Below are 19,087 nucleotides of genomic sequence, written 5' to 3'. Positions count from 1 at the left end.
ACAGTCTAGCAGAGGCAGAGAGTCTTCTTCCACATAATACAGCTGAAGCCACAGCGACTATACTTCTCTTTTGCTATAGACCTAAAGTTACCTGGCAGGAACCCCAGCTTTAATAACATAAGTGGCATTAGCTGTAATGAAATTACTTCTGCGGGCACCTTCAGGGCTGGATTCATCTTTGCATATTTCAAAGCTAGACATCTCCAAATCTCATTACTGATTACACACCTACGCCAGACACCTAATTCTTAACAACATCGGCAAGACGAGTCCCACCCTTAGTGCGCTCTGTAGTTAAATTTGTATCGAGTAGGGTATTCCTCCTTGCAGGCAAGTGCTTGTGTATTCCCAACGTGCAGGAAGGCAAGGAGCTAGCGACTAAACCTGCCCTTCAGCTCATCCAGCACCGCATTCCCTTTGTGCACCAAGTAAAATCAGAAACTTCCTCACAAACAATGAACTGATTCGTGCCTGAACATGGAAATTCTTGGTCAGATTGAGATTTACACTAATATTACTTCTGTATCAAATGATATAGCCAACTTCATATGTCACACTCAATTACAGATAAGAGACGGCAATTACTGTTATCTACAATGTGAACCAAATGAGTTTTCCTCACAGACCAGTTTTGCTGGAGAAATTATCTGTCAAAGAAGCAAAATAATGAAAAAAATATGACTTTTAGCATAGTATCCCTGTAATTCCACTGAAAAAAAGCCCCAAATTGCAAATCTGCACATCATCACAAAATAAATGAGTCTTTCAAGGTTAGCTGCTGCTGTGCAACAGGCATAAGGGACATTAAAAAATATTATATGTTAATATTGGAAAATTGACAGCAATTATGAATTTTGCCCTACACACCTGCACACATCAGCTTTGTGTGGCCTGAACTGCTAGACACAATGGGGGGAACTGCCTCCAAAGAGTTTGTATTTTCTCCCTTCACACAGGTGGGCAGAGCCTTGCTCAAGTGAGTTGGGGTCAAGGTTTGTTCCTGGGGCAGTGTCGATTCATACCACCCCTTTCATTAGACAGATATATTAATATCTTGGTCTAGCCTTAAACTACTTTTCCCATCAGGTGTATACACAATATATGAAATTCCTATCATTATTAAACCTAATTCACCCAGGAAATACCTGTCCCAAGGGTCATGCCAATTTTGACTTGACACAGCACCGAGGTTTCAAAGCTATCTTTTATCCAGAAACAAGTCAGAGGTTCCAATAAAGATCGGGGCGGGGGGGCAGGGGGGAATCCTTGTTTTTAGACAAAATGTTATTCAGAAAGAAAGAAAAAAGGAAATGAAACACAAATGGTGCTTGTCTGAATTCGACCCTGCTGGAGCACCAGTTACTTCATACAGCTGGGGCGGGCTGGGCTTTGCAGCCAACGTCAACACAGATGGAATCCATTGCTGAATTAACCAGGCCCTCCTCTCTGAAATGCATTTTGCAGTGCTTGCCATAACAAAGTTGAAAACAATTATAAAAAAGATTTAAAAAAAAAAAATTTAGGAAAAACAGAAACATCCAACATTAAATACTTTCTGATTAGAGCAAGGCTGCTTTAATATTGAAAGAAAATCCAACAACAATTATTTAAATACAAAATAAATCTGTTTAAATACAAAATATAAATATCTCACTCAAATCTGTACCACAAACAACTACATCTTTTGGGAACTATGGAATATGTAAGAGTTTGAGCATCAAGAAATGCAAAAAGTACATCTGAGGATTCTGGCATTACATACTAATATTTACAGTGCTTTAATTTTTTTTACTATTGCTAGTTGTATTGTTTAATTCTTTCAACCTGGCAATTTTTAGTGGAGGAATTTTGGTGAAGTTATGAATTATGAACTGAAGTAATTCTTGATTCAATCACTTTTCATTAGTTTGCCTGAAAAATAAAAAGGCCTAAAAACCCACAGAACTATTTACATATTCTGTAAAAGGATTAAACCTCAAAAAAACCCCAGAACATCTGTAGTTTGAGTGGTATTAGGAGGAAAGACCTGGCAACCTGCAAAGAAGGCATTAGCACGAATTTCTACTTTTATTTTTTTTACAACAGGCAACAGGGAAGAAAACTAGAGAATGCTGCCTTTCAAGACAAATAACCTTGCTCAATCACAGGAATAAGAACTGAGTTAGAAAAAAAATTACCATTATTTTTATGCCATTGGAGGAAAAGGGACAAAGATAAGTGAGATATTGTTGCGCAGAGTAATACCAGTAATACTGAAACACTACTGATGGAGGTGTTTGTCAGGTGCTGGGTGTGAAGCAAAAGGAGAGATGCTTTACGTGAAACCAAGAAGAGGAGTGGATGATAATTACACTACAGAGTTGAGATCTCTGAAGACGTTAAAGACTGGACTGTGCACGGGATGCCCAACTCCAGTTTACAGGAAGGATTGTTGAGAGAAAGAAAAAAGTATCTCCAAATAATAAGCAATATTTACCTGGATAATAAAACACATTATTCTACCGGACACCATGAAGCAGACTTAGGGGAAATATTAGTTTTATGTCATATTATGGTCTTCCCCTTCACCTGCTCCTCTGTGTTCCACAGACCACAAATGAACTCTTTCCTTCTTTATCCTAGGAGATAAATTACTTTGTTTCCCCCTCCTGTCCAAGGGTACCTAGCAAGTTAGACAGTAACTTTTTTTTTTAGGGGTAGTCTGGCTGATATCTGCTGACGATGTGGAAGTACACAGTGTGGAAAGCAGTATGAAAGACAGAGGAAAATAAATGTCATTGTATAGGGGCCTGAGGATATAAAATCACTTTACACCCCAATGAAGACTTACACTTTGTAGGAAACAGAAAGAAACACCTCCCTTTATGCAATGATTTAGGACGTGGAGATTTCCAGTGCAAAGCAGTGACTTTAGCAGAGACTGTCAGTACACCCGTGCTGCAGGCAAAGGCTGCCAGCAATTCGAGGGCCATGCTCGCATGTGTGTTATTAGATCAACCACCAATTCGGATCCAGCCCGACTGTGGAGCCAGCTGCTACGTAACCCCTCAACACTGAAAGCAGCAACATGAGACTGGAAAAGTGGTCACACACTGGTGATGCATAATAAAGCTATTCAGAAGCCAGAAGGCAAATGTGGGCTGTCAAGAAGAAACCTTGACACGTGCACATGCCATTTGCTTTGGAGCAAGCTCAGACCTGACCTCTGTACAACCCCACCGCATCCTCAGCCTGGAGGGGGAACAGTGCTCACACACTTATGAACCCTCTCCCCACGTGTAAAAAAATGGATGTCCAGAAAGCAAGATGAATCAACAAACTGGGTATCAATACAATTGGCAAAATTACTGACCGCACATTTCAACCAGGCTTTGTCGTACTACTGTAAAGGCTGGAAATTGGGCATTAGTACTTGCCACGCACTTGTTAAGAAAGCCTTTATATAAACTCAGAATTGCTAAGGCACTAAAGAGAAATCACTGTTTATTGCCAGCAGCTGAGGACCTGGATGGACCTTGGATTTATTCAGGACAAAAGCGCTGACTATATGGGACTTTAAGACCATACTGAGCTGTGCAGGAGGGAAATACTAGCCTGAGTATAGACAAGTAGAAGCTGAGAAGAATTCTGCATTTGACCTCAGCTCCATATTCTAAGGTTCTTAATTTCTCAGCTTGTCAGCTGGACCCTACAAAACCGGGAGCCCAATAACGTGAAAGAAGTCTAACAACTTCTCTTTTCAGCTTCTGAGCACATCTGACAAAAGACAGCATACCGGCCAGACAGACACCAAACTCAGCTTTTTGGAACAGAGTAACCCTGTCAGCCCCACCAGGAGGTGGGGAACACAGCTGCACGACAGGCTGTTGGTATAGTCCTACCAACCACCGCTGAGTGTACCCACGCAATTACAGCACACGCCTCTGGGACACCGGTGCTACCAGGAAAAAAAAACCAAAAGGAACGGCCCAAGAAATCAAGAGCCAGAGTCAGACATGGTGGGAGGCCCAGCAATCCTGCAAAGGGCTGAACTGGTAACCCAGAGTTGAACTGGTAACCCACCAGCTCCTACTGCAGTGCTGAACAGTTGAGGGCAAGGAGGAAACGCTAGTGGAAGTGATTACCAGGTGGAGGATGAGTATAAGCACAAGCGAAGCTTTTCCTTAGGGTGATCCTGAAGAGTGACTTGAGCAGGTTTAAGACAGAACACAAGAAGGTACACGCTTTGCAGACTGTCCTCCAGGGAGTGGAGGTACACCTGACACAGCCTAAGAGTGTGTCTGCTGACTCAGCGTGAATGCCTAATTAAAGGTATCTCTGAAAAAGTGCTTAGTAAGTAGAGTATCGTGACTATGGACAGATCACAGCCTCAGAAAGCACAGCCTGATGATGGGAAAGGGATCTGAACAGACTTGCTCGCGTTTAAAGACTGAATCAGGGCATACCATGGCTCCACAGTTTGATCTGAAGATTGTCCGGAGAGAGTTTACACAGGAACCTCACCAGGAACTGAATTACCATTTCACAAAACACAACACATCTGACTTCTGCTTAGATAACCCGATAACCCCTTTACCTAAGCAACAGCAAGGTAAAGATGGCAATGAAGAGGACCAAAGGGAAACAGTAAGAAACCAACAAAGTATATCGACTGAACAGAGAACCCAGTTCATTCTTGCATCTCTCCGATGGCAACGTCAGCCTGCAGCAGAACCCAGGCATAAGTTTAAGTCCTCAGTTCTTGCCATTGTATTTAGAATCATAGAATCATTTAGGTTGGAAAAGACCTTTAAGATCACTGAGTCTAACCGTTAACCTACCACTGCCAAGTCCACCACTTAACCATGTCCCTAAGCGCCACGTCTACATTCTATTAACATTTGAGGTATTAAGTAAAACTGAGAAGACTGGAGCACAGAACACACCACGGGAAGGACAGATAGCTGGAAGGAGTTACACCCAAACTCTGTGGAAGACAGGAGTGGAAATAAACTCCAGATTCCATGGAAATAACAGAAGGTCTAACGACATAATTCAAAAGTGAAAAAGAAAGAGCCAGAAACAAAACCACAGTATTTCTGTATCATTCAGATTTTATAATAAAAGATTATTACATGGCCAGCTGGATGCATCACTCAGACAAAACAATGGAGCTGACTCATATCAAGCAAAGGGTCTGGGTGTACCAAGAAAAGAAATGGGCTTTAATTAATACTAGGGAACACTTTCATGCATATTACATGAGAAAGCCAAACCTGAATTTTAAGCAGCATGGGACCCTCAGTCAGAGGTGTTTATTGTAACTGTGCTCAAAGAGTGTCTGTACTCCCCAGCAAAGACAAAATTACCTTCCTCTTCCAGGAGTTAATAAGCTCATCCAGGTACGTGACATGACAGTGGGGACAAGACAAGACAGCACAGTGAGAAAAGTGTGGGCAACACCATTTCCACCGGAACACTATTCTCTAAGGGCCTGAGCACTGCATCAAACAAAAACAAGAGAAGGCTTGGTACTTACTGGCCTAATTCCTTTCCCATGTGTTTGTGCACAGAACATTAATGAGCATGGTTAGGAAAGAAAATAAGCGGGTCCCTAGCTATCAGCAGAGGGAGGGTGTTTATGGACACGTATAGCATAGAAACGAGAAATGAAAAACCTGAGGCCAGAAGAGTGAGCATGTTATGAAAAATGGTGGGGCAATATCCTATCAAATCTGTGGCATGAGTAATTTAATAGCTTTCTTATAAGAAGGTACAAAGATCATCAGTATCTAGTAAAGATAGAAAAGAGGGCATATAGCTTCACAATGATCATAGAAAGAATCTGGTAAAACAGTTCAATCCTACTGTAAACCTGATCTGAGCTCATCCAGTTTAAATGCAAATTCCAGTTAAAGGCAGTCAGGAACAGCTCATTCTGGCAGCTTAGACATGAAGAAAGCTTTGAAATGTGGTGATGTGCATTGTTATAAAGGTATACTATAAATGAACTGAGAAGGAAATTACTTCAGCTAAAACTTTTCTGTGATACCATTTGCAAATGTGAAATAAATCATTAACAATAATGCACCCAGGGGAAATGGGAATGGCAACTACAGTGTCCTGCAAGATACGACCAACACAAAAAAGAGGCTGCAAACATTTCTTTATCTCTATTCCTTATGCAATCACATATGATGACCAAAAGTATTCCACAACCGCAGTGTGCCCAAGTGGCCAAGAAGGCCAACGGCATCCTGGCCTGCATCAGAAATCGTGTGGCCAGCAGGAGCAGGGAGGTGATGGTTCCCCTGTATTGGGCACTGGTGAGGCCGCACCTCGAGTCCTGTGTTCAGTTTTGGGTCCCTCACTACAGGAAAGACATTGAGGTGCTGGAGCGTGTCCAGAGAAGGGCAACCAGGTTGGTGAGGGGCCTGGAGCACAAGTCTTATGAGGAGCGGCTGAGGGAACTGGGGTTGTTTAGCCTGGAGAAGAGGAGGCTGAGGGGAGACCTTATCGCTCTCTACAACTACCTGAAAGGGGGTTGTAGTGAGGTGGGTGTTGGTCTCTTCTGTCAGGTGGCTGGAGATAGGACGAGAGGAAATGGCCTCAAGTTGCCCCAGGGGAGGTTTAGGTTGGATATTAGGAAAAATTCTTGACTGAAAGGGTTATCAGGTATCAGAACAGGCTGCCCAGGGAAGTGGTGGAGTCGCCATCCCTGGAGGTATATAAAGACGTGTGGGTGGCGTTTAAGGACATGGTTTAGTGGTGGACTTGGAAGTGTTAGGTTAACGGTTGCACTCAATGATCCTAACGGTCTTTTCCAACCTAAATGATTCTGTGATTCTATGTCCAGAAGACTCTTCTGTTCTGGTCACTCATGATCAAACTAGAACACGAACCTTACAGCAGGTGCATGGCAGAAATACTGATATAGCTCACTAGAATTCAACTATAGCTCAAAATGAAACTGATGGAACCTTTCTTATATGCAATAGAGTGAAATGAAACTTTGGAGGAAGGAATACTATTACAATTTCAAAGGATATCTGAGGCACAGCTACTGAGGTGAGGAAAAACAGCTACTTAAACACAAGGACAGAGGCTGGCAATGAACACTAGGATGGTGGAGCAGCCTTTCAAATTGAACTAGTGGGTTAAAGAAACCTAAATGCTAGTAAATATATTTTGGTAAGTTTCTGAAAGGGTTAGTATTTTATAATTGCCTGCATAGTAAGAGTGACTGCACTGAATAATCAAACAGGCCCCTTTAGTTGTTCGTTACAGAAGAATTGTTGAGATCTGTTCAAACTGAAACTATTAGCCAGCTCTGAATGAAAAAACTGAATTTTTGTGGAGTTTATTTTGTGGCTTTTAAAAATTTTCTGCAAGGAAAAAGCTCCAAGGCTAATACTATCTTAAGACTATCTTTTAAGAAGAACAGAGAATAACAACTGCTTTTCAGTGTAAGAAGAAAAAGCAAGATGAAATAAAGATTCATTAAGTACCCATCTGGCACATGAGCCCCTTGCTTTTTGTCATGGCATTAGTCCCACTGCTCATTTTAGAACCTTTAAGACTGGCACTCTTTTGGTTTTTTTTCAAGGAATGATTAATGTAATTGGTGATATATCACCTCAAAAATCCTTTTGATTTCAGGACAATTTTTTTCTTCTCCAAGGACTCTGTCTCCTTTCAGCATTTTCTAATAAATATCTAAAAGTATACCTGACAGGCAGCCAGATAAAGGGAGGCTGTCAAATCACTTCTCCACAATAGGAAACCCATTTATATGAAACACTCCTACAGGGTGACTGTGTACATTGCAGGAAAGGGTTGGAGGAAGATGACCTATCCTTTTGATTTATGTCTACAGGGGTTCTGGCATCTTGCTGGACACTTGTTGCGGTTAAGTAATTATTAAATTGTCCATATTCCAAGAAAAACAAAACGTATACTCAATTTTACTGTGAAAATCATGCAAAATAGCTGTGTGCTGTTTGTATTTGATTTTGTTGGATTGCACAGTGCACTGAAATCACCGACTGTCAGATGTAATATGACAACCAAATGCTGGGAGGCTAGAAGTAGTCTGTCACTGTCATGCTGTGGATAATTTATGCCAGTAATCCTCAGGCGCCTCTGAGCAGCGGGACACACGGATGTTATCCTACTGCCTCAGTGGAAAATGTACTTCAAGGCAACTTGGTGATATTGCAATGATGGGATCCCAGGTGTTAAACCACCAGCAGCACTTTGAGGCATGCACAGAGCATTGGCTGTTATTCCTCCAAACCCATCATCTAGCACTGCTTCTTGCCTCTCAAGAGCAGGGAAATACCCTAAAAGTGTCTGAAGAAAGCAGGCTAAAAGACACAAGCCTTCGCAGCAAGCCGATTCAAGAGGGGAGAACCAGTATGACTCTATTTCAAACACGGTGATCTCCTCCTCTGCTGCTGACCCAGGCAAAGCTTCCCTAGCTGCTAGCACTGTATTCATGTTAGCAAGCACATACAAATGCACCCGGGCAAGCGGTGTTTCAGTTCTGCAGCAGGACTCTGAGCTGCCCTGAAGCTCACATCCTTTATCTGCAACTTTTACTTTGCTGGCCATCTGAAGGAGCTGTATGCACAGGCTAAAGCAAGAGAGGATTTGTGCTTTCTAAGCCTGACAGAAAGTCCGCTAGACCAGATGTAGGCAAGGGAATGTATACAGAAAAAGAGAATTACTAAAAGACTGCATGCTTAGCGATTTGCTTCCTTCAAGTATATGCAAGGTCCAACTTTGTCCCTCAATTTTAAGACCTGTTCCAAAGCCCACTGAGTCCAGGAAAACTCTCTGGGCTTTAATGTGTTTTAATAACTGGAGACTTCATTTAAACTAAAACATTTAAACAGTATGTCTCTAAATAAAATGAATTTTATACTCTTTGTTCATGGCCTGATGAACAACAAAACTGATACAAGATTTGGCCTGAGCAAATATGCAGGTCTATTTACAGATTTACAAAGGAAACCTTGCACAGCACCTGCCCACACATAATTCTGGCCCCTGGCACTACTTTAAGGAATATTGAATTCCTTCCCACCCACACATCTTTACATAAGTAAAAGCTTAAACATCAATTCAGACTAAACATTTTTGAATGCAGAATCCCCTGAGTGCCATAAAAAGAAACAGTGGTGTAAATGAAACTTTAATTTCCATCACACTCAATAACTGATGTGCTAAAAACATAGCTTTTAAAACAGTGCATAGTTTATTTAAAGTTATTGATTCCCACTTCCAGTAAATTCCTATGTTCCAGCAGCACACTGTGTTTCCACTGGAGGCTAAGACCACCACTAGAAGTTATTCAGCAAGTGGCAAAAAGTTTCTGTCCTGAATGGCTGGCAAACAGAAGTGCCATACAACAGGACTTCCAACTTGCCATGTGAAAAAGGGCAACCTGGAGCAGAATTTCCTAGCTTCTGGTGGGCCCCAGGGATTTCTTCCGCTGGACTATGAAAAGCGGCTAGGGAAGTTAGCTCAGTATTTGTGTCACTGAGCAATGTAATTATGTACGGTTTTTATAGAGATTGGCATCATCAGCTACAAATTTTTAGGATGCCATTGATTCAGAGTAGGTTGAAAATCACCGTGCAGGAGCATGAATGGAAGGGAAAATTAGATCTTGGCCACTGTCGCTGATGTCCAGCCTGGTGTAAAAAGAAAGATAATATGACAGTCTCTGATCATATCTAGTAATAATGAGGGGCTAACAAAGAGGCATCTAATACAGAAGGTTTCCAAAAAACAGCTAATGATCAATGTCATTAGTTCAACATGACTTCAGAAGTTTTTAAACAGTCAGACTGGGGTCTGAGCTTGCCCCAGTGCTCAAAGGTCAAAGAGCTGATGGTTTTGTCCTTCCCTTCTGACTCTACCTGGTCTTTTGCAGGACAGCAGCAGCCTGTCATCTTTTTCACAAATTACGAAGTGCTACCATCTTAAAATAGCACCACTTGTAACCTGTAATAGGACAATGCAAGGCAACGAGAGGCTTAGGACATTTCCCGGCTGATCTCAGAGTGGCACCGACACCAGAAAGGGACGTGAAAACCACCACTGCCTGACAGCAGCAACAGAATTGCAGAAAAACTGTCAAAAATCAGCTTCCATCACTGTGGAAAAACCAGCTCAGCTTGGTGACTTCACCGAGATGAAAGTGTCCGCAGCGTTATGGGCAGGTCAGAGGGGAGGGCCACGTTCAAACTGCACTTTGCCAGGCTCAACATGGCAAGACCGTGCTCCAGACCAGCCAGTTCTAACTGTGTCAACTTCCACAGTAATTCCCACTGTATCTCAGAGAAATATTTTTGTTACACAAAAACCAAACTGCACTACTGCAAAAAACAATGTTGACCTCCTGGACCTAATTCATACTTCACACCATTTCACTCATTGCAGCTGTACCAACTTTAAGGGAATTTACACATTAGTGTACGAGAAAGGAGAAGTAGGTCAGTTGTCTTTAGAAAAACAACTTGAATCTTCAGAGCCAATTCATTAAACTGAACCTACATAAATACGAAAGAACGAGGATCTCAACTGGCTTCAGTTTATGAAACTAGCACCTGAAGTCTACATTTCAAAGGCATGTGCATTTTGCATAATCTTCCTGCCTCTCATCAACCCCTTCCCTTGTAATTTATGCTATATGCATCTTGAATTAAAGAAAAATAATCATTTTCAGGCACTGTTAACCATGAAATGGATTCTTCAGGTTTCACTGCATATTAATAAGACCGCTTTTGCATCCATTCAAATCTATACATAATTATTTTACAGCATCCCTTTTAGTTGAATTTTGCTACAGTAAATATAACAACTCGGGATATGAATGTTTCTAGCATAAACATTCCCTTCTGATAATGATTTCAGCATATCTCATTACATTAGGTAGAATTAAAATTGGGAAAAGAACAATCTTGCTCAGGTCACAAACCGAAAGCTGGCAGTGCTTAGGGAGAAACTACGATTAAGGTATCGTACATAATACATGTTTGTTGGGGGTTTTTTACTTTGTTCTGCAGTACATAGCATTATTCAGCATTACTCACCATCAAATAAAGGTTATTACAAAAGGCTGGCCAAGAGTTTGACCTGACAAATTAGTTCTTATCTTAGCCACTAGTAAGATGCTAGTGGCTTATATATCTCTTAGAACTGGGCATAAATGTGGTAACAGAGTAACATGCTAAAATGAAGCAGAACATCAGTTGTCCAGTTGTTCTCCCCCCGTAAGCTGCATCTGTACTTCTTGCTTCAGCCAATGAACATGGGTGTCCACGGATTGTCCTTAGCACCATGCACAAAATTTTCCACAAATGAATAAAAAGATGGATAATTTATCAATATTAGGGCTAAGACCATGTTCACCTTTCAACAGGCTAAACCATGATTTGCTTACGCTTCTTTAAAAGAAATACTGAAAATGTTTCCTTCAAATCTACTGTAAAGTCAGTAACAGAGAAGCACTGAAACTTGTTTATAGTTTATTCTATAACAAGACAGCTGCTCCCAACTGGAGGAATTGAATTACAGCTCTCAATCACTACCTTTGCTATAAACACTTTCAAGAACATGCACTTCTACTTGTTCTGCAGGGAATTTCCTACCCAGAGACTGAGCACAGAAGGGCACTAAAGACTTTGTAAAAAAAGGAAGTATTCTTCCTTCATTTTTCAGCTATCAAGAGGGAGCCTTCTCATAAGGCTTGCTCCAGGAAAAGCAGATCATTAAAATTGTAAGAAACTGGCTGGGACCTGTGGGCTTGGCCAGGCCAACCTCCAACACAACGCAGGTCAACCTTTGACGTTAAGATTAAGTTGCTCAGGCGTTTGCCGCTTGAATTTTGAAAATCACTAAAGACTGTGATCGCACAGCCTTTGCAAGTGATCTGTTCCTGGGCTTATTTCACCATAGGGAGTTTTTTGCCCTCTCTTCTGCAAGTTGAACCCAATTCCTTCAACCAGAGCGGAGGTGAGAGGAATAATCATTTCCCTGGATCTGCAGGCTCCTTCCCCCTGCAACCACTTCTATCAGTGCTTATCACAAATATATTCTCTCTTATATATATTTATAGATTTAAATTAACACTTACCAGCCACTGCTGAGGTATTTCTGGCAGAGGCATTTGAGGAGGCGCCGGCAAACTGTTGGCGACTTCTTGCTTCTGTACATGTTCTTTTATTTCAAAACCTGTGGAAGAGCAACAGACATCACTTAACACTTCGGTAGATGCAAACGGGACATTTTTTCCACATGTGGACACCATGTCTGACTGTCACACCAAAATCTGGCCCACAGGGCTGCTCACAGCCTACCTCCCAAGCGCTCTTACTGAGGCAGGACTGGAAGAATGCCGGGAATTCAGGAATTTAATCAAGCAGAACAAACACATACTTACTCTATATGATAATGACATATATGCTATTTGGATCAACAAATACCAGACATAGAAAAAATTTACAGGAAATCATTCTGAACTGCCTATCCATCTGGAACTGAAAGACTTAAACAGCTAAAATTCAAACATGTTGCCAGGCATCTACCATACAGATAAAACCAATTTTAGGGGGAGGATGCCACACTTGTGAACATCTCAATGGCACCGTACAGTGAATAAAACACGCTCTGCCTGTGGGCAGTATGTGGCTGGCTGCCTTTTACCAGCAGAGACGAGCAACAGTTGTTCCCACGGCACATTTTGGATGGGCAAGGCCATCGTGCAGAAACGAGTCTAAAACCACCTTTCACGCCAAAAGAGTGGGGAAGAGGGCAGCAGAAGAGACCCTGCCCACCTCCCTTCCCGGCAGCAACGGTGACAGCTATTTGGCCAAGCCCACAGCACCCGCGTTCCCTGGGCTCCCTGCCGCCACCACCATCCCTGATCACGGAGCCGTGGCACGACTCTGCACAAGTCCTGGGAGATGCAGGATGCTGCGACACTCCAACCTGGAGCACGCTGCTGCTGGGGGGACGTTGCCCTAACCAAATCACCATGAACGGAACCATGCACTGAGCGTGTTTTCCCACTACGCCCTTCTTCCTCTTTTTTTTTAAAAATAGTCCCATAGTTTTACAGGTGCATTTGAAAAGGGAAAAGGAGTAGAATGTAAAAGCTGCTTTGAGGGTCCTTTGTATCACTACAGCATCTCCCTCCCAGGGAAAAAGAGGAGTGACCCACTCATTCTGAGTTTTTGGCACAATAATTAAAATCACACTTGAACTCACTTCACAGGAACATGATATCGTTTATTTTTCTAAATATCAAAAGGGAGATTACGGTGCATCTCCTCAATGTTCTGGCAAAAATTCAGTCAATGGATTGTACCCTGCTTACCCCTGGACTGAATTTAGCTTCTAGTGTTTAGTTTAGTTTTTAAAATATATATTTACATAGTCAAATGGATGTCTTTTGGTCAAGATCATATAATTCTCAAAAATGTAATCAATGATGAAATGTTTCTTGTCATAATACCCCAGTCCCACTGGCTGTGAAGTCATGGATTGAAAAACAACACTGATAAAATAAACTGGCTGGGAGGGCCACAGATTCTTCTTTCTTCCTACAAATCAAGTGGGGGATTAGTCTTGGGAAACATTCCAGTTGTTGGGGTTTTTTTCACAGTTATACACTTTCACTTGTTCCTCTTTATGTAGGATGAATCCACATTATGACTGCTATCCATATCCAAGTCTCCCATGCTTTCTGTAACAACCAGAAGTCAACTATGAAGGGCTTTTTACTGAAAACAAACAAACAAGAAGTATAACAAGTGAATGCTATTGACTCTGTAAAACTAGTTTTTCCCCAGTTTTAAACTATGGGTATTTAAGCAAGAACCTGCTCTAAAATTTATTTTCTTCTACCATTTTACACAGCAAAATGAGCATTATAGGTTTATAGCATCAGGTCCCTTTAAGGAAAACAGGCAATGTTGACAGTCATATTAAATGACTAAATCCAGCAACAGTTCTTACTCCAAAATAAACTGTTTGTGTCTTTGTTTTTTAGAAGAAAGTCTGAGTTTCAGAAGGAAATGCCAAGTGTTTTCTTCAGACCTACAATCCATTGGGCATGCCAAGGCTGAGGAAGAAAAATAAAGTTTATAGTTTTGCCAGCTATTCAGAGTAACCGCTGGTCTGGAACGTGGGGCAGGTCAAGGCCAGGCAGCTATGACCTGAAGAACACATCTGCCCAGCCCAGTTCTCTCTGCCTGACAGATATTAAATGAAGAAAACAGTGTGTATTTGGGAGATGGAACAAAACAAGGCAAAAGATTTCTAAAGAATTCCCCAAGTAAGAACTTAGTGAGTTTAAAGTGTTTTACTAAAAGCCAACCAGCCCATTATAATAATTTCCACACCTTTACAAAGAAAGCCATAATTGTCCATTTCCAGATGTTATAAAGAACCCAGCCAGTTCCCAGTTGCCCAGATCCTTCATCACCGTTCCCCATTGATCTTAAATGGCTTGCTCCAGCATTCGAAATATCCTGTTGGATTCACACAGTTGATTTTTGCAAATGTATATAAAGAGTGTGAACTCAGCATAGTACTGAGGCCTCTTAAACTGTGCCAGCGACCCAAGAGCTCTCGTGGAGTTATGTGGGTGGAGTAAAACAACATTTTGAAAAACAGACTCCAAATGACAGTTCAGCTTAGTTACAGAGTACTGTGGGCTTATGCATCTTTTATTGCTTTTAATTTTAATGAAGAGATGAATAGTTTCAAAGGGATGGGAGTACTGAATGTTATAACTGATAAAAAAAGCAGCAGGGTCAGCTCCAGCAAAGAACATGACTCCCCGGGTAGTTTCACACACACTTGAAGCCAGTGCGGGATGGCAGAGCTCCCAGGGAGGCAGCTCCTCTCCTTCCCTGCCTTGGTCCTGTCCCTCTACCAGCCTCTCCTTTGTGCCAGCGGAAGCATGTGTGTGGCCTCAGGCTGAACGAGACCAGGGAAGCGACGCTGGTTAGGACGAAACCGGCAAAAAACCCCCAAATAGTTCCTGTGCTAGCAGAAAGGAAGATGCATTACATGATGAGCAGGAATGAGTAGCCCAGGGAGAGAAACTGGATGCTTTTTTTAAAGGCCATGCTGGCTTAAACTCTATTTAAACTGCAGTTCCATAAACTAGAGTTTATAGACATATAAAGCATAGTCCTATGACCTCTTGCTTAACTGAACCATGGGATTTCCTTGAATTAATTCTTGTTTGAATGAGAGCATATCTTTTAGCAAAATATTCCATCTTGATAAAATGCCAGCAATGGCATGCAGACCTTACGAAGTTCTTCCATTAGTTCATAGCTTCGATGCTCAAAACATGTGCATTATTTCCACTTTGAAACAAACATTCAGCCATTGCATTTACTGTTGTATAAGTCTAAGAGGTCATTCTCAGTCCTTCCTTTTCTACATTAAGATTAATTATGACACCTCATTCTGGATAATTTGAAGACGTATTTCCGGATCCCTTAATCACTTTTACAACTTTTCTTTGAAATGTCTAAATTTTACTTCCTTGAATGTAGGCGCTACAAGTGGGTAAAATGTTCCAGTAACAACTGCACTGAGCGAAGCCCTACCGCTTAATATATGGATCTCGTGCTAATGGATGGATCCTGTAATAGGATGTAATGGATCTTGTTACAGATCCTGTAATAGGCTTTAAAGCCTAAATGGGAGGTGCTGAAAGGTAGAAAGCTATGGTCCTTGGGTCTTTTTATTCTTGGCACATCAAGAGTCATAAATTAAAGACGCCTAGGAAGGTGCTCCGGTATGGAGAAATCGATATCCATATGGTTAAAATCTCTCACCTGTCAAAACCAAGGGGGAGGGTGATGATTTTGAACTGTCTGTTGGTAACAGGTCTTTGCCTGTGCTAACTCCCAAATCATGCCTAGGAACTGATGGAAGAGATGAGTCAGCTCAGGCCAAACCCATGCCAAGGACCGCTCCATCATAATTGAGTTCTAGGGTCCAGAAACATACCCAGCACTGTTTAAGTTACTAGTAGAGCTGTAGCTTTTGTGTCCTGAAACACTATCCACAATCCAGAAGGAAAGGATATGACAACCCTTCCCTGTGTTTGCAAAGTTGGCAACAGAACGTAACCTGACTTCTTGAGAAAGTCAAACGTTTTTCTTAATAAATCTAGCTGAAAAGATTACAAGAACATGCAGTGTCAGATCAGCACTGTTGAGGTTATTTTGAACTCCTGTAAAATACAGCTGTTTCTAAATATATCAAATTGCAGGTTCTCACCTACAGATTTTGGTTTTGGTAAGTTTAGAGTATTTTGATCAGCTTTTGGAGCATGAAGCCTCCTTCCAAAATATGTGAAATTGGTAACTGCCTCCTTCTGTCAGCAGTAGAGTAAAAATAGCAATGGGTCTTTTAGAATGTCAAAATGGAAAGAAGACAATCATTATTTTCAAGTTGATCTCCTTGGACTTGAATCCTGTGGCAAAAATGATTTCTTTACTGAAGGGGGGGGAGCACTGCATCAAACAAGACCATTTTTTTTAGCACTGGAGAAGAAACAAATCATGAGAAATGCAGCTGCTCACAATGTGGCATTTTTCTTCAACACACTGGTATTTTTCAAAAATCTAAACACTGAGGGTTTACACTGACAGTATTTCTGTCAAATGCGGGAGTGACAGAGGTCTTATAGCCCAGATGCCACTTCACACAGAAAGGTGCTGTAAGAAAATATAAGAGTACTGTTAGAAAAAATAGTGAGGAATATTCTTCGTATAAGCTCTGTGGAAAGGTTGCTGTACACAGTGAATCATTTATATTGCATTCAGCTCCATAATCTTGATGGAGACAAAAGCGATTGTGCAATCCAAATGGTTTTTAGATAAGAAGAAAAGTGGAAAGTGAATATAACTTTTAATTGCAAAATGCAAACCAAACATGCTGACAGCCATTTCCTAGCTCTGGCTCAGCACTCCTGTACCAGCCGTGCACCAGAGTCCACCTCAATATCAAGCCTTTTGATGGATTTGAGTCATTTGACAGAGATGCAGCATGCAGCACCCACACATCTATAAAATGGTGCTGTGGCCAGCACTCCCTGATACAGTATTACTTTTCCATTAAAACTCACAAATAGCATTGCTGCCACAAATAAAATGAAGTAACCACTCTCCCAGCAGAAGAGAAAACATTCTATCTAGCACGTAATTTTGTGGCTGGATTCACCCACGTGCACCCAAGACACTTCCAGTATGCCTTTTGCTATATTTTACTGCTGAACATGAAGGAGAGCATTCAGGAAAGTTACACTTTGGTTTCACCCTGTCTTTCTGTCTTCCTTCAATTTAGGGCTTGTCTTTAGCTCTTAAAGCTATTTCACTGAGCACAGACTTATTCTGTGCATTCTGCAAGTGAGAAAACCCACCCCTGACACTGACCTTTTGATGACTGTATCCTCAGGAGAATGTTAGTTATTACTGCCTTCTTCTCCCTGACAGTGGAAGTTAGATATTCATGGTCCAGAAGTTCAAGAAACAGGCGCAGCTCAACTATTAACTCTTCCATGGCTGAAAGACAAAAAAAGAGAAAAAAATTAAAAATTGGTAAAGCTTCTAGACACTTTGATATTTTCATCGATCTTTAGGGAAAGTCTCTCTTTCCCTCATCTTATTTCTTCTGTTTGCTGGGGTAAAAAATCACAGGTATTCCTTTTTTACAGTGATTGTCTTTCTTACAATTTCCAAAGACAAGCTCCCAACTTGTTGTGTAATTTCTTATTTACTCGCCAGATTCCTGATGATGCACTTCATATTTCATCCTATTTCTATTTTTCCAGATCTCAAGGCTTTCCAATTCACTCTAGAAAAAATGACACTCCTTTTCTGTATTCCCAATGCTTCATAATTTTTTTATTAACAAACTTTATAAGCACATTTCCACTTTTTTCCTTTCAAATTGCCTCTGAAGTCTTGCATTGTCTTAATACCTGCAGAAGCTCAGACCATACATACAAACACATTTGTTACAGCCTAATCATATGACGCCTATTCAGCAGGTTTATGAGAAGCCCATGGTATTGAACCTCATTTTCATGCTTCAGTTTTCTCATAATTCTGAGATTCTCTGGTTCCTTCGCTTAAGTGAATGCACTATGTTTAGTTTGGGTTTCATCTTGGATAGAATAGTTCACATTTTCATACTTTCTGCATCTAATGACATTATCCTCATTAAAAGACAAGGAGAAACATCCATTTCATTTCAGGGCCACACCTAGGATTAATCTCAGTCCTATCCTCGTTCCAAAATGTCTCTATTTAAGTTTTTCTCTACTTAATCACATTTGTTTTTATAGTATTTTCACAGCCTAACAGGGCGACCGCTGCTAAGCCTCTTCAGACCTCTAAAAAGTACCTTCTTTGCTGCTTAATCCCTTACCAGCTCTTCCCTACTCCTAAAACCTTTTCCGAGACAGTCGTTTACCCAACTGAACCTGGAATCCCTTTTTTCCATTTCTGAGAATGTGTCTGGATGTTTAAACAACTCTTGGTCAAGATGCATTTGTTTTATCCTACACTTGAAAACTGCACCACGCAGCGCAACGTGCAGATGTCAGCTACAGCCCTACAAGGTGTTGGGGTGCAGGTTCTCCCATTTATTTGCAGACTGTACCTGCAAGTAGGCTCAGGCTGCTCTGGCAAACCTGACATACTCCTAGCAGGCCCAGAAGACATGCCAGTCTACAATATCAAGGCACGATAATGTCTTAACAAAGAAATCCCTGAAGAAGTACGCTTTGGCAAATATTTTCTGAAAGACACCATTAATTTGCACGTATACATTCACCCTGCCCAAGTTTTTTCTTGGTGAATATGTTCTTCTATTCAACTGTCCAGTAGTACTGCCATTATGTAAACTGTCCACACTTTCAGGAAATACGTTTCTCAAAGATTTTTACAATATACAGGCAGAAAGAGGGTATCCAAAATGACAGCAAAACTGTCTACATCACTTCACAATGTAGCTCATGAAAAACATCCCATGACTACAGGTCTTTTTTTTTTGCCATCACACT

The 19,087-nt window shown here is 41.3% G+C and overlaps 1 protein-coding gene across 2 annotated transcripts in view; it reads right to left on the bottom strand.

Moving 5' to 3' along the window:
* AFAP1 (actin filament associated protein 1) overlaps positions 1 to 19,087 on the bottom strand; it is a 120,400-nt gene that overhangs the window by 49,153 nt on the left and 52,160 nt on the right. For both annotated transcript variants that reach the window (XM_075022578.1, XM_075022573.1), the window contains exons 2-3: positions 17,454 to 17,582; positions 12,125 to 12,222 (exon numbers count right to left, since the gene is read on the bottom strand). In XM_075022578.1, the coding sequence (XP_074878679.1) occupies positions 12,125 to 12,222; positions 17,454 to 17,580 (225 nt within the window). In that variant the 5' untranslated portion in view covers positions 17,581 to 17,582. The remainder of the gene's footprint in view (positions 1 to 12,124; positions 12,223 to 17,453; positions 17,583 to 19,087) is intronic.

This window comes from Buteo buteo, chromosome 1 (assembly GCF_964188355.1).
Source record: "Buteo buteo chromosome 1, bButBut1.hap1.1, whole genome shotgun sequence".
Taxonomy (NCBI): domain Eukaryota; kingdom Metazoa; phylum Chordata; class Aves; order Accipitriformes; family Accipitridae; genus Buteo; species Buteo buteo.
The sequence above is the reverse complement of the archived record's forward strand: the minus strand, read 5'-3'. Positions and strand labels throughout refer to the sequence as shown.